Below are 15,959 nucleotides of genomic sequence, written 5' to 3' on the forward strand. Positions count from 1 at the left end.
CTTCTTGTAACACTGCTACTTGTAACGCTGCTACTTGTAACGCTGCTACTTGTAACGCTGCTTCTTGTAACGCTGCTACTTGTAACACTGCTACTTGTAACATAATTTCTTGTAACACCACTACTTGTAAAATCGCTACTTGTAACATGGATACTCGCAAGGCTGCTTCTTGTAACATTGCTCCTTGCAACAGCACTACTTGTAACAATGCAATTTGTAGCAACGCCACTTGTAACGTCGCCAACTAACTTTTTATTGAAATTAGAAACACAGAAATGTGGCACTTGATGTGTTGGTCAGCATAAACAGGTTGTCAACATAAACATGTTTCCTGTGTAAGTCCTCAACCTCTGACTTGACTCTTTGCTGAGTAAACAGAAATAATCCAAATGTACTCAGAAGATGTGATGGAGTGAAGGAATTGACTTTACTTTGTTTTGATGCTGATGTGTCAGGTCATCTCCCAGGACAAGAAAACACAATAATGCAGTACTAGAGTGTAGTAACTAGAGTCTGGTCTAGATATTCATGCAGTGCAAATATTCCAGCACATTCGGCTGTAAAGTTATTCAAAATGAAGACAATTACTCAATGGTGGCTTCAAAGATGGCTTCAATATCTCGGCGTTGCTCAGAGATGGGTGTTGAAAACTGGGCACACTTCCTGAAGGGAGTATTTGGGCTCTCTACTGAACTCACACCCTGTAACAGCAAACACAAATACTGCATGTTTTAGCCGCACAATTGCATCGGAACATGACAGGTTGATTTTTTATTTTATTTTTTTTTAGATCAAGATGAAGGCTGCAAAAGTACATAAAAAGCAACTGTGAGGAGAACATTTCCAGCCAATTCTCTAATCCTCCTTTAAACCTACGTGCACAAAAGCATCACATTGATGGAGCAGCTGCTGCTATTATACATTATATAATTGCTGCTGCTATTATATGTTATATAATTGCTTCTGTTATTATACGTTATATAATTGCTGCTGCTATTATACATAATATAATTGCTGATGCTACTACTGCTCACAAGAGATTGTAACAATAATAATGGTATAAAACACAAATACAGATTCAGTTGATATCAAGAGTCAATCAAATCAAATTTGGGGGGGGGGGGTAACTATAAATCAGGGGTCCCCAAACTTTTGGACTCGGGGGCAGCATTGGATTAAAGGGGAACATTATCACAATTTCAGAAGGGTTAAAACCATTAAAAATCAGTTCCCAGTGGCTTATTTTATTTTTCGAAGTTTTTTTCAAAATTTTACCCATCACGCAATATCCCTAAAAAAAGCTTCAAAGTGCCTGATTTTAACCATCGTTATATACACCCGTCCATTTTCCTGTGACGTCACACAGTGAAGCCAACACAAACAAACATGGCGCATAGAACAGCAAGCTATAGCGACATTAGCTCGGATTCAGACTCGGATTTCAGTGGCTTAAACGATTCAACAGATTACGCATGTATTGAAACGGATGGTTGTAGTGTGGAGGCAGGTAGCGAAAACGCAATTGAAGAAGAAACTGAAGCTATTGAGCCATATCGGTTTGAACCGTATGCAAGCGAAACCGACGAAAACGACACGACAGCCAGCGACACGGGAGAAAGCGAGGACGAATTCGGCGATCGCCTTCTAACCAACGTATGTTGGTATGTGTTTGTTTGGCATTAAAGGAAACTAACAACTATGAACTAGGTTTACAGCATATGATATACATTTGGCAACAACATGCACTTTGAGAGTGCAGACAGCCCAGTTTTCATCAATTAATATATTCTGTAGACATACCCTCACCCGCTATCTTTTCCTGAAAGCTGATCTGTCCAGTTTTGGAGTTGATGTCAGCAGGCCAGGGAAGCTAGGGTCGATATTCTTCTCTTGATCATCTTTGGTGGCATAAGGGACGGTGTGAGCCAAGACATTCAGGGGGTTTAGCTCGCTCGTCTGCGGGAACAAACTGCCGCCATTGCTTGCCGTGCTACCGAGGGCCTTTGTCCCTGAATTGCTCACACACTCCGGCAGATTCAATGGGGGTCTGGCGGCAGATTTCTTTGACTTTATCGTTGGAAATGCATCTGCTTTGAGTGTCGCAGGATATCCACACATTCTTGCCATCTCTGTCGTAGCATAGCTTTCGTCGGTAAAGTGTGCGGAACAAACGTCCAATTTCTTGCCACTTTCGCATCTTTGGGCCACTGGTGCAACTTGAATCCGTCCCTGTTCGTGTTGTTACACCCTCCGACAACACACCGACGAGGCATGATGTCTCCAAGGTATGGAAAACAGTCGAAAAAATGGAAAATAACAGAGCTGATTTGACTCGGTGTTTGAGAAAATGGCAGATTGCTTCCCGATGTGACGTCACAACGTGACGTCATCGCTCCGAGAGCGAATAATAGAAAGGCGTTTAATTCGCCAAAATTCACCCATTTAGAGTTCGGAAATCGGTTTTAAAAAAAAAGGTCTTTTTTTCTGCAACATCAAGGTATATATTGACGCTTACATAGGTCTGGTGATAATGTTCCCCTTTAAAAAAAATTGTCCGGGGGCCAGGCTGTATATATACATATATATATATATATATATATATATATATATATATATATATATATATATATATATATATATATATATATATATATATATATACATACATATACCGTATAAGTCACAGTTTTTTTCATAGTTTGGCCGGGGGTGCGACTTATACTCAGGAGCGACTTATGTGTGAAATTATTAACACATTACCGTAAAATATCAAATAATATTATTTAGCTCATTCACGTAAGAGACTAGACGTATAAAATTTCATGGGATTTAGCGATTAGGATTGACAGATTGTTTGGTAAACGTATAGCATGTTCTATATGTTATAGTTATTTGAATGACTCTTACCATAATATGTTACGTTAACATACCAGGCACGTTCTCAGTTGGTTATTTATGCCTCATATAACGTACACTTATTCAGCCTGTTGTTCACTATTCTTTATTTATTTTAAATTGCCTTTCAAATGTCTATTCTTGGTGTTGGCTTTTATCAAATACATTTCCCCAAAAAATGCCACTTATACTCCAGTGCGACTTTTATATGTTTTTTTCCTTCTTTATTATGCATTTTCAGCAGGTGCGACTTATACTCCGGTGCGACTTATACTCCGAAAAATATGGTACATATATTATTTAGATTTTTTAATTTATTAATTAAATTTTTTTCAGTGCGACTTATACTCCGAAAAATATGGCAAACACCAAAATGTTACATGTTCAATTGAAAATATAGAACATTCCACACGGTGCTTAAAAGTATATCAACATGTTTTAGGACGACTTTGGTAAGCTATAATAATACGACAATTGACAAAAAATGCGAGTTATACTCCAGTGCGACTTATATATGTTTTTTTCCTTCTTTATTATGCATTTTCAGCAGGTGCGACTGTGTACATATATTATTTAAAAAAAATATTTTTTTATTTTATTTTTTCAGAGGGTTATTATGTCTCGTTATCAATGGGAAAATGCTATTTTAGACAATATGATTTGCCTGAGCGGCTAGGAGACACCGAGAGTAACAAACAGTAGAAAATGGATTAGAACAAACATATTTAAAAACACAAAAATGTAAAAACATTTTAAATAATTTTTATTTTATCATTTTTTTTCCTTTTAAATTTTTTATTTGGGACTTCCCGCGGGCCGGATTTTGATCGCTGGTGGGCTGGATCCGTAGTTTGGGGACCCCTGCTACAGATGATCAAATCAACTGGAAATCGCATGTTAACCAAATACAGTCGTCCCTCGCCACATCAGCTTTAAATACTATGGCTTCCAAAGGTCGCAAATTTCTTATTTAAAAAGAATTATGTTCCCCTTTCTTGGGGCCTAAATTAAGTGTTAAATGACGTTTTAGTCATGCATTATGTGTTATGTTGACCACTGAACGAAGAAATAATAAACTAAACTATTACATTTCAGTATTTATTCTATTTTCTATTATGTTTCGCAAATCTATAGATTTTCACAAAGCGGGACTTGCTAACAATGCTAACAAAAACTTGGCAGTTAATCAAGTCGACCAACTTTTGACACAACTTTTTAATCTACTTCGTCTCATCAATAAGACAACTTCACATTGGCGAGGCTTTGACGTGAGCGATATCAAAAGACGAGACTGAAAACGTACAAGTAGCGGCGCGCCACTTAATGCTAACAAAACGGCTATCAGCTCTCAGCAGCTGTCTGGGATATGCTAAGAGGGGGGGGGGGGGGGGGGGGGGGGGGTTACCCACATATGCGGTCCTCTCCAAGGTTTCTCATAGTCATTCACATCGACGTCCCACTGGGGTGAGTTTTCCTTGCCCTTATGTGGGCTTTGTACCGAGGATGTCGTTGTGGCTTGTGCAGCCCTTTGAGACACTTGTGATTTAGGGCTATATAAATAAAGATTGATTGATTGATTGAAGTTGAGATGAGCTCTGTTAGCACTTCATCTTCGGCATCATCATCATCTCCACTTGACATTGGTGATCTTTGCGAGCGATGTGGAATGCAAGACATGCAAAGTTACCATGAATTGATTAACGTGGACCCCGACTTAAACAAGTTGAAATACTTATTCGGGTGTTACCATTTAGTGGTCAATTGTACGGAATATGTACTGTACTGTGCAATCTACTAATAAAAGTTTCAATCAATCAATCAATCAATCAATCAAGTTAACAACACAGAATGCTAACAATACGGCCAAAGGTTGTAGCTGCAACTGTGAAGTTGAACACGTTTTTGCAGAACAACACATGCCCGTGGTTTTAGCACACAGACGCCCAGTTCTAGCTTAGAGGAATTACCCACGATGTGATAAAGTATTTCCATGTAGTGGTTGTGTTGTAGTGGTGTAGTGGCAACAGCCACAGCAATGACGCTTGGAGGGTCCTCTGGGCTATTGGTGAATTCTCTACTCTACAGTAGAACACACTCAAGGCTACTAGATTGAGTGAAATGGTGTGTAAAAGTGACTTGAAAGGGTCTTATTTCATGTTTAGAGGGCTCCAATTAGGTTAAAAAACATATTTAGAAGTTCGTAAACAGTTATTTTTATGCTCGAACTAGGAAAATATTTGATTTATTAATAATAACCCTCCTTTGCAGAAATGTGTTTACCACCACGGTCAGGCCTGGAGCCAATTGGCTGAGATAAAGGAAAGACGACTGTACAAACAATAGTGTCATGAAGCATTGCAGTGTTGTGTAAAGTCACACACATTCTAAAAAACCCAAAACCAGTGAAGTTGGCATGTTGTGTAATTCGTAAATAAAAACAGAATACAATGATTTGCATATCTTTTTTAACTTATATTCAATTGAAAAGACTGCAAAGACAAAATATTTAATGTTCCAACTGAGAAACTTAATTTGTTTTTGCAAATAATCATTAACTTGGAATTTTTGCAAAAAAGTTGGCACAGGGGCATTTTTACCACTGTGTTACATGGCCTTTCCTTTTAACAACACTCAGTAAACTTTGGGAACTGAGGAGACCAATTTTTGAAGCTTTTCAGGGGTAATTCTTTCCCATTCTTGCTTGATGTACAGCTTAAGTTGTTCAACAGTCCGGGGTCTCCCTTGTGGTATTTTAGGCTTCATAATGCGCCACACATTTTCAATGGGAGACAGGTCTGGACTACAGGCAGGCCAGTCTAGTACCCGCACTCTTTTACTATGAAACCACGCTGTTGTAACACGTGGCTTGGCATTGTCTTGCTGAAATAAGCAGGGGCGTCCATGATAACGTTGCTTGGATGGCAACATATGTTGCTCCAAAACCTGTATGTATCTTTCAGCATTAATGTTGCCTTCACAGATGTGTAAGTTACCCATGCCTTGGGCACTAATACACCCCCATACCATCACAGATGCTGACTTTTGAACTTTGCGTCTATAACAATCCGGATGGTTCTTTTCCTCTTTGTTTCGGAGGACACGACGTCCACAGTTCCCAAAAACAATTTGAAAAGTGGACTCGTCCCTTTTCCACTTTGCATCAGACCATCTTAGATGAGCTCGGGCCCAGCGAAGCCGGCAGCGTTTCTGGGTGTTGTTGACAAATGGCTTTCGAGTTTTAGCTTGCACTTACTGATGTAGCGACCAACTGTAGTTACTGACAGTGTTTTTCTCAAGTGTTCCTGAGCCCATGTGGTGATATCCTTCACACACTGATGTCACTTTTTGATGCAGTACCGCCTGAGGGATCGAAGGGCCGTAATATCATAGCTTACGTGCAGTGATTCCTCCAGATTCTCTGAACTTTTTGATGATATTACGGACCGTAAACGGTAAAAACCCCATCCCCTAAACTATTCGACAATTTGCTCACGCATCTGTTCACAAAGTGGTGACCCTCGCCCCATCCTTGTTTGTGAATGACTGAGCATTTCATGGAAGCTGCTTTTATACCCAATCATGGCACCCACCTGTTCCCAATTGTTCCCAATTAGCCTCTTCACCTGTGGGATGTTCCAAATAAGTGTTTGATGAGCATTCCTCAACTTTTTCAGTCTTTTTTTTTCCACTTGTGCCAGCTTTTTTGAAACATGTTGCAGGCATCAAATTCCAAATGAGCTAATATTTGCAAAAAAATAACGTTTTCCAGTTTGAACGTTAAGTATCTTGTCTTTGCAGTCTATTCAATTGAATATAGGTGGGAAAGGATTTGCAAATCATTGTATTCTGTTTTTATTTACCATTTACACAACGTGCCAACTTCACTGGTTTTGGGTTTTGTAGATCACAAAACACTCTGTGTTTGTTCAATGGTTATTCTATATCTTATCTACCATCCAGAGGATTTTAACAAATATCCACTTATCACTCTGCAGAAGGATATAGGTTTGGATCACATAAATACATTTTTCTTACAGTCGAAACTACTAAATGTCATGTCTGTGTAATCATGTTTTGTTTTAGTAATGTTTTGTTTAGTTATTGGACTCTTTAGTTTCTGGCTTTTCACTCCCTTGTCTTGTTTCCATGATTACCCATTAGTTTCACCTGTTCCACGTTTGGACTCATTGTGCACTCTTGTTTGTCACCATAGCAACCCATTAGTTTTCACCCGTCACGTCACGCACCTGTTTCATGTTTTGAGTCACGCACCTGTTTTCGTTAATCATGTCTATAGTATTTAAGTTCATTGTTTTCAGTTTGTCTTTCTGGTGACATCCCACATTTATGCTCTGCACATTTCTGACACTTTTTTCATGTCCATCGTTCATGCTGCTCCTTTTGTCCATGCCAAGTAAGTTTTGTTTATTAATGCCACAGTTAGTGGGGTTTTTGTTGTTGTTCATAGTTTCTGCCTTTGTGCAAGTATTTGTTTTCATAGCCAAGTTGTTTCTCCGCCACTGTGCGCGCTTTTCGTTTGTACTTTTTTTTGATAAAATTAAATAAATATGTTCTCACATTCACGTCTCGCCTGAGCCAACTTTCCATTGCCTTCTAGAAAAACTAAACCCCAGGACCAAGTCATGACACTAAAATTCAAAGATGTTGTGGAATTACAAACATCACATATTATCATATCGGAGAAGAAAATAAACACTCCCTGGAAATGTTGAAAAATAACTTACTGAAAGGAAAGGAGTTTATCATTTAAGAGATCTATTCAATCTCAAAACCTGGAGTACCGGTATACGCATGACGCAAAGCTTTTGTTTGTACCTGTGGAGTTCCCTGTGGAACAGTTTGAATGGTTAAAACAAAATGCAACCATAGTTCGGTTTAAAAAGGCATATAAATACATGATTTTTAGCATATATAAGAATGAAGGTTTCTAATAATCACATTTATGGATTAGTATTATTGTTTGAATATTAATTTACTTATTATTACCATCACGTTGTCTTTGTATGTGTATAGCAGGGGTCACCAACCTTTTTGAAACCAAGAGCTACTTCTTGGGTACTGATTAATGCGAAGGGCTACCAGTTTGATACACACTTAAATACATTGCCAGAAATAGCCAATTTGCTCAATTTACCTTTAACTCTATGTTATTGTTAATAATTGAACGGTTTAAAAGAGGAGAAAACACGGAAAAAAAATGAAAATTTAATTTGAAACATATTTTATGTTCAATTTTGACTCTTTAAAATTCACAATTCAACCGAAAAAAAGAAGAGCAAAACTAGCTAATTTGAATCTTTTTGAAAAAATTAAAAAAAATAATTTATGGAACATCATTAGTAATTTTTCCTGATTAAGATTAATTTTAGAATTTTGATGACATGTTTTAAATAGGTTAAAATCCAATCTGCACTTTGTTAGAATATATAACAAATTGGACCAAGCTATATTTCTAACATAGACAAATCATTATTTCTTCTAGATTTTCCTGAACAAAAATTTAAAAAGAAATTCAAAAGACTTTGAAATAAGATTTAAATTTGATTCTACAGATTTTCAAGATTTGCCAGAATAATTTTTTTGAATTTTAATAATAAGTTTGAAGAAATATTTCATAAATATTCTTCGTCGAAAAAACAGAAGCTAAAATGAAGAATTTAATTAAAATGTATTTATTATTCTTTACAATAAAAAAATACATTTACTTGAACATTGATTTAAATTGTCAGGAAAGAAGAGGCAGGAATTTAAAAGGTAAAAAGGTATATGTGTTTAAAATTCTTAAAATCATTTTTAAGGTTGTATTATTTCTCTAAAATTGTCTTTCTGAAAGTTATAGGAAGCAAAGTAAAAAAAATAAATGAATTTATTTAAACAAGTGAAGACCAAGTCTTTGAAATATTTTCTTGGATTTTTAAATTCTATTTGAGTTTTGTCTCTCTTAGAATTAAAAATGTCGAGCAAAGCGAGACCAGCTTGTTAGTAAATAAATAGAATTTAAAAAATAGAGGCAGCTCACTGTTAAGTGCTGCTATTTGAGCTATTTTTAGAACAGGCCAGTGGGCAACTCATCTAGTCCTTAGGGTGACCTGGTGCCCGCGGGCACCGCGTTTGTGACCCCTGGTGTATAGGCTATGTATGTCTGCTTAAATAGGCAAGATAAAGGTTGTCAATATTAAATTATAAGACCAATAAATGAATCATTGCATATATTAAAATGCCAAAGAAGCTACAAAATTAATTTATGAATGAGGGGTGTGAGTAAAAGTGGTTACAGATATGAAAAACATAATGATTATGTATTTTCTTTTTCTTTAGTTATTATTGTGAAGTAGTTTTTTGTGTGAACATTACTGTTTTGTTAAAATTATTATTATGTTTTGCTAATTCTTAATGTTTTTGTGCATGTCCAAAACAAACTACTAAACTAAAGAATATCTGAAGTTTTTGAAAATACATTGGTCATATTGTATGTTTTCGTGTGTAAGAAGAAATAGGGACGTTACTTCTCACCTGTATCTGCTGAAAGTTATCACTCCAGTAGCTGATAGCCTGTTCAGTTTTATAATCATGAAGCTGGAAATGGAAGGGGAAAAAAATGATTTTAGTGAAATTATCACAGGATAAATGTTGAAGAATGAATGTTAGCTACATCTTTCTTCATATATTTGACAGATTTAAAAGCTATTATTTTACACTCAGCTGGGATTGCCACTTAGTATAGCATAATTATGTAACTGGCTGACTGACGTGGACATAAGTGGTTGTCGACATAAATGAACTTGAAAACCAAAACGAATAATTACTTGCACTTGCGACTTTGTCCGGAGGAGAAAAGAGATTAATGTGTGATTGTCAACCTGCGACTTTTTGTCGACATGGCATTCCTTCAATTTTATTTGAATTCTTATGTTTTCCTCTCATTTAACATAACGGATGTGGCCAATTTGTTGTTGTAAGTCTAGTACAAAGACAATCATATTTTCTTACATGCGCAAATCTTTCTTCCAGTGACTAAAAAATAATAACAGATGAGTGTATTTTTGTTAGTTGTATTATATATGTGTGGCAGTGACGTGCGGTGAGGTTCATGACTGGTGAGGCACTGACTTCATCAGTCAGATTTACAAACATATGAACCCTAAAGAGTATCTTATTCACCATTTGATTGGCAGCAGTTAACGGGTTATGTTTCAAAGCTCATACCAGCATTTTTCCCTGCTTGGCACTCAGCATCAAGGGTTGGAATTGGGTGTTAAATCACCAAAAATTATTCCTGGGCGCGGCGCCGCTGCTGCCCACTGCTCCCCTCACCTCCCAGGGGGTGATCAAGGGATGGGTCAAATGCAGAGGACAAGTTTCATTACACCTAGTGTGTGTGTGACAATCATTGGTACTTTAACTTAACTTTAACTTTACACATACAAACTGTAGCACACAAAAAAGCACATTTAATAAAAAAAACTTTATTATGGTCTTACCTTTACTTATAAATAAAGTCCATTCGCCGCTGTTGTGCTGGATTAATGCACCCCCTGACGAGAGTGTTATATCAACTAAAGCCCTCACTTAAACTTTCCACGTGCAAGATTGAATCTATTTAAAAAAGTGTAACCGAGGGTTTATAAATGTCGCCTATACTGTATGAAACTACAAAATAACAAGCACGGAGGCTCCAGTTTACACAAGGACCACTTTATTTACCTTCTTTCAAAAACCTCCGCTCCACTACAACATTTCATCACTTCTGCTCTTGGCGCCTTCAAAATAAGAGCTCAAGGCATATACTGTATAACAGCGCATAACAGGAACTTAACATCACAAATAGGAAAGCCCATACAAATAGGTTACAAAAGTTATTTAATAAGAAGCCAAAAAGAGCAAAACAATAATGTTCATGTTGGAGGAGTTGTGAATTAGATACACCTGCAGTCTGCAGGTGTACCTAATGTTGTGGCCCTGCAGTCATTCACAACTCCTCCAACACGAACATTATTGTTTTTGCACTTTTTGGCTTCTTATGAAATAACTTTTTTAAATAGATTCAATCTTGCACGTGGAAAGTTTAAGTGTGGGCTTTAGTTGATATAACAATTCTACGGCGGGGGTGCAGGAGGCGGGGCTACAGGAGCCTCAGCCAGTGCGTCTTTTGCAGCCGTTTTATGATCTCTCAGCACAAGAAATACGTTACACACATACAGTTGTTGACAAAATACACTGTACATTATATACCTCAGCTAACTAAACTATGGAAATGTATAATATAATTCATATAGCAATACGGTCTCACTGCACAGCAGACCAGCAGTTAGCCGAGTCATTGCGCAATCCATGTTGCGGCACTGAGTGACGTGCCTCAACTGGCTGCTGTTCACCGCACCGTCTCTTCTCAGTATTTGAACGGTAAATGTGAAAATTCAGCGATTTTGAATAAAAATAATCTAAAACTGGTGAAGTTAAATGGAAAATAACTTTATAGTATAATCACTGGATACATATAACAATTTAATTAAATTTTTTTCTTTTTACATTTTTTTTCTTTCCATGATGGCAGTGACTGCACGTCACTGATGTGTGGTTGGGGCCGACACAGATAGACAGACAACATTCACACTCACATTCACACACACTAGGGCCAATTTAGTGGCAATATGACACAATTAGAAACGTTCATCAATTATGAATCACATATTAATAAAGTCACTGCTAAATAAGATGGTGTGGTGTTGCTGTATGGATAGACCGCGAGGACTCCATCTGGGACATCTTCTGAATTGTCTGCGGGTTTTTAAAAGGTGCATGTCCCACCAAATGAATCCACCTTTAATTGATAATTAGAGGTAACAGCTTTAGCATGCTTGTCAACACGTGACACATCTTCATGACAACAATGTCCCATGAGCAATCAGCTATAACCGCAAGAAAGTCAGACGGCGGCGGTGACATCCGCTCTTAGCCTCTTCCTCCGAAATAACCTAAAGGACCAAGAGAACCCAAAAAACGATTCGACATCCTAAGTTTGTCATTATTCATCCAGCAGATACGTGACGTAAATGTAAGGGCGGGCACAACAGACGTAACCAGGAAGTGTCCCGTCGGCTAAACCGTCCCAATTCATATCGCTCGAGCCCCTGCTGAACTTTGTCGACCGCATGGGCTGGGTCCTTGGAAGGATGCGGCCCCCGAATTGAGACACAGCTAGTGTATTGCACGCCTTATTCTGCTCACTTAACAGATGCAATCCACTTTGCACACGTTTAGTGCTATCGGGTTTGCCCATGTTATATAGGCTGACCATATTCTGAAATCAGTGACGTGCAGTCACTAGAGGCAGGTGAGGCGGGGCCTCACCTGCTATCATGGAAAGAAAAAAAATGTAAAAAGAAAAAAAATATATATTAAATTGTTATATGTATCCAGTGATTATACTATAAAGTTATTTTCCATTTAACTTCACCAGTTTTAGATTATTTTTATTCAAAATCGCTGAATTTTCACATTTGCCGTTCAAATACTGAGAAGAGACGGTGCGGTGAACAGCAGCCAGTTGAGGCACGTCACTCAGTGCCGCAACATGGATTGCGCAATGACTCGGCTAACTGCTGGCCTGCTGTGCAGTGAGACTGTATTGCTATATGAACTATATTATACATTTCCATAGTTTAGTTAGCTGAGGTATATAATGTACAGTGTATTTTGTCAACAACTGTATGTGTGTAACGTATTTCTTGTGCTGAGAGATCATAAAACGGCTGCAAAAGACGCACTGGCTGAGGCTCGCCTCCTGCACCCCCGCCGTAGAATTGTTATATCAACTAAAGCCCACACTTAAACTTTCCACGTGCAAGATTGAATCTATTTTAAAAAATTATTTCATAAGAAGCCAAAAAGTGCAAAAACAATAATGCTGGTGTTGGAGTTGTGAATGACTGCAGGGACACAACATTAGATACACCTGCAGACTGCAGGTGTACCTAATTCACAACTCCTCCAACACGAACATTATTGTTTTTGCACTTTTTGGCTTCTTATTAAATAACTTTTGTAACCTATTTTCATGGGCTTTCCTCTTTGTGATGTTAAGTTCCTGTTATGCGCTGTTATACAGTATATGCCTTGAGCTCTTATTTTGAAGGCGCTAAGAGCGGAAGTGATGTCACGTTGCGGAGGTTTTTGAAAGAAGGTAAATTAAGTGGTCCTCGTGTAAACTGGAGCCTCCGTGTTTGTTATTTTGTAGTTTCATACAGTATAGGCGACATTTATAAACCCTCGGTTACACTTTTTTAAATAGATTCAATCTTGCACGTGGAAAGTTTAAGTGAGGGCTTTAGTTGCGGCGCATGGACTTAATTTATAAGTAAAGGTAAGACCATAATAACGTTTTTTTTATTAAATGTGCTTTTTTTGTGTGCTACAGTTTGTATGTGTAAAGTTAAAGTTAAGTTAAAGTACCAATGATTGTCACACACACACTAGGTGTAATGAAATTTGTCATCTGTATTTGACCCATCCCCTTGATCACCCCCTGGGATGTGAGGGGAGCAGTGGGCAGCAGCGGCGCCGCGCCTGGGAATCATTTTTGGTGATTCAACCCCCAATTCCAACCCTTGATGCTGAGTGCCAAGCAGGGAAGAATGCTGGTATGAGCTTTTAAACATAACCGTTAACTGCTGCCAATCAAATGGTGAATAAGATACTCTTTAGGGTTCATATGTTTGTAAATCTGACTGTGATGAATTCAGTGCCTCACCAGTCATGAACCTCACCGCACGTCACTGCATATATGCCTGCCAAGGCGGGCAGCACACCAAGGCCGGGAGTAGGTGAAAATTTGCCAATGATACTCGAACCTGCTTTATAAATACTATATTTATTTAAATAAAGCATTTTTCCTCCTCTGTTGACAGCAGTGTTGGCGCTAGGAATTTTCAAAATGGGGTGCCAGGGACCCCATCAAGTCATAAAGATGGGGTCCCACAGTACATTTTGGGGGTCCGGTCCCACTTTTTTGTAAGGGTTTTGAAAACAAATGATAAATGTATGCATTGTCCTGTTATTCTCACATTCTATATTGTGTTTTGGATAAAAAGGTTGTCATAAACGTTACTTAATTCATAAATAACAATAATACCAAATAAAACAAATTTGTATACATATGTAAATGTATTCAGTTATAAACATTCATTCACTTTCTTCTTTCCTTCATGGATCTAAACTTTACCGCTGCTGGTAGTTTTTTCTATGTTTTTATTTAATTAAGTTGTAGGTGTATCTATTTTAGTATAAAAGTGTAAAAAGTGTTTTGCTTGGGTCATGAAATGATGATAATTGTCATGTCTGTGTGACCATGTTTTGTATTAGTCATGTTTTGTTTTGTTTAGTTATTGGACTCTTTAGTTTCTGGCTTTTCACTCCCTTGTCTTGTTTCCATGGTTACCCATTAGTTTCACCTGTTCCACGTTTGGACTCATTGTGCACTCTTGTTTGTCACCATAGCAACCCATTAGTTTTCACCTGTCACGTCACACACCTGTTTTCGTTAATCATGTCTGTAGTATTTAAGTTCATTGTTTTCAGTTTGTCTTTCTGGCGACATCCCGCATTTATACTTCTGCACACTCTCCACACACCCTTAAGACCCTTGCTGCTCTTTTTTCATGCCGGTTTCTCGTCCAAGTAAGTTTTCTTTATTCATGCCATAGTTTGCAAGTTTTGTTTAATTGTTCATAGTTTCTGCCTTTGTGCAAGTTTTGTGTTTATAGTCAAGTTTTGTACTTCCGCACCTGTGCGCGCCTTTTGTTTGATCCTTTTTTTTTGTAGTTATAGTGTTTAAATAAATCATGTACTCCCCTTCCCGCCACATATGGTCCAAATCTTTTGCACCTCGGGAGAACAAACCACGCCACAGTCCCAGTCGTGACAATAATGTTGTGCCAGGGCATACATACATTTTATATTTAACGCTTAAATCTCTGGGGTCTACATCAACTTCAGATCTATCCCTCATTTCAAAATGTTTTAGTTTTTTTATGTTGTTTTTTTGTTTGTTTGTTTTCTGCCCTTTTTGTCAAACAAAACTATGTTTTTAATGGCACACACAAAATATGCAAAATCTTCCACCAAAAATATTTTTCAAAGTGGAATATTTGATGTGAAGTAATCGGAACCTTGGATAGGTCAATAATTCATAATAACATTGATTTTGATTCAATATTATGTTTTGAGCAATGACAGTTAGAAAAAAAAAAAAAAACAGCTTTGTTTTATTAGTCAACATTGCAACTTTTTCTAAATTACATTTCACCTTTAAGCTTTTTTATTTCACTTTTGTTATGTTTTTGTTTATTTTAATAGTATTTTTAGAATGTGCCGTGGGCCTTTAAAACATTAGCTGTGTGCCGCAAATGGCCTCCGGGGCACACTTTTGACACCCCTGCTATAGATAATATAAAATTAAATCTGATAAATCTATGGATAAAAAGCAGAACCTGGCGACGCATGCACGTTTATCATAACTCTCTCTCTCTCTCTGTCTCTGCCCCTCCCTCACCAATGCTGCTGCATGCGCGCACCTTCACAATTTGTTTTGTTTTTAACCCCTTCTTAACCCTGAACGTACATTGAAAATACACGCAACTCTAACTCAAAATGCCGGACATTTGAGGCATTTAAGAAACTCCGCCCGGACAGAGGACATGTCCGGGGAAAAGAGGACGCATGGTCAGTCTAGGATAGCATAACAGTATAGCAAATTAGAGTATAGGATAGTAGCAGAGCATTGCATAGCAGTAACATTGCACAGCACAGCATTGCATAGCATGGTAGCATCACACAGCATAGCATCGCATAGCATAGTATAGCATAGCATAGGTTGGCAGGTGTGTGCGTGTGGACATAATTCTAGCCCGTTATACGTTTTCATAAATAAATATAACATTGCTTCTATTTCTTCAAGAAATTAAGTTCTTTGCTGTGAAAAGAAAAATCAAGATTAAGTTCAGTAGTGAAGGTTTTAAAGGTGTCTGGGCTGGACGAATAATGTT

At 37.6% G+C, this 15,959-nt stretch overlaps 1 protein-coding gene across 1 annotated transcript in view; it reads right to left on the reverse strand.

The window, feature by feature from the left end:
- Positions 1–403: 403 nt before the first annotated feature.
- The window catches only part of spag8 (sperm associated antigen 8), a 43,860-nt gene continuing 28,304 nt past the window's right edge, over positions 404–15,959 (reverse strand). The window contains exons 6-7 of the mRNA XM_061981063.2: positions 9,430–9,492; positions 404–701 (exon numbers count right to left, since the gene is read on the reverse strand). Coding sequence (XP_061837047.1) covers positions 585–701; positions 9,430–9,492 — 180 coding nt within the window. The 3' untranslated portion in view covers positions 404–584. The remainder of the gene's footprint in view (positions 702–9,429; positions 9,493–15,959) is intronic.

Source organism: Nerophis lumbriciformis, linkage group LG20, assembly GCF_033978685.3.
Source record: "Nerophis lumbriciformis linkage group LG20, RoL_Nlum_v2.1, whole genome shotgun sequence".
Lineage (NCBI taxonomy): Eukaryota > Metazoa > Chordata > Actinopteri > Syngnathiformes > Syngnathidae > Nerophis > Nerophis lumbriciformis.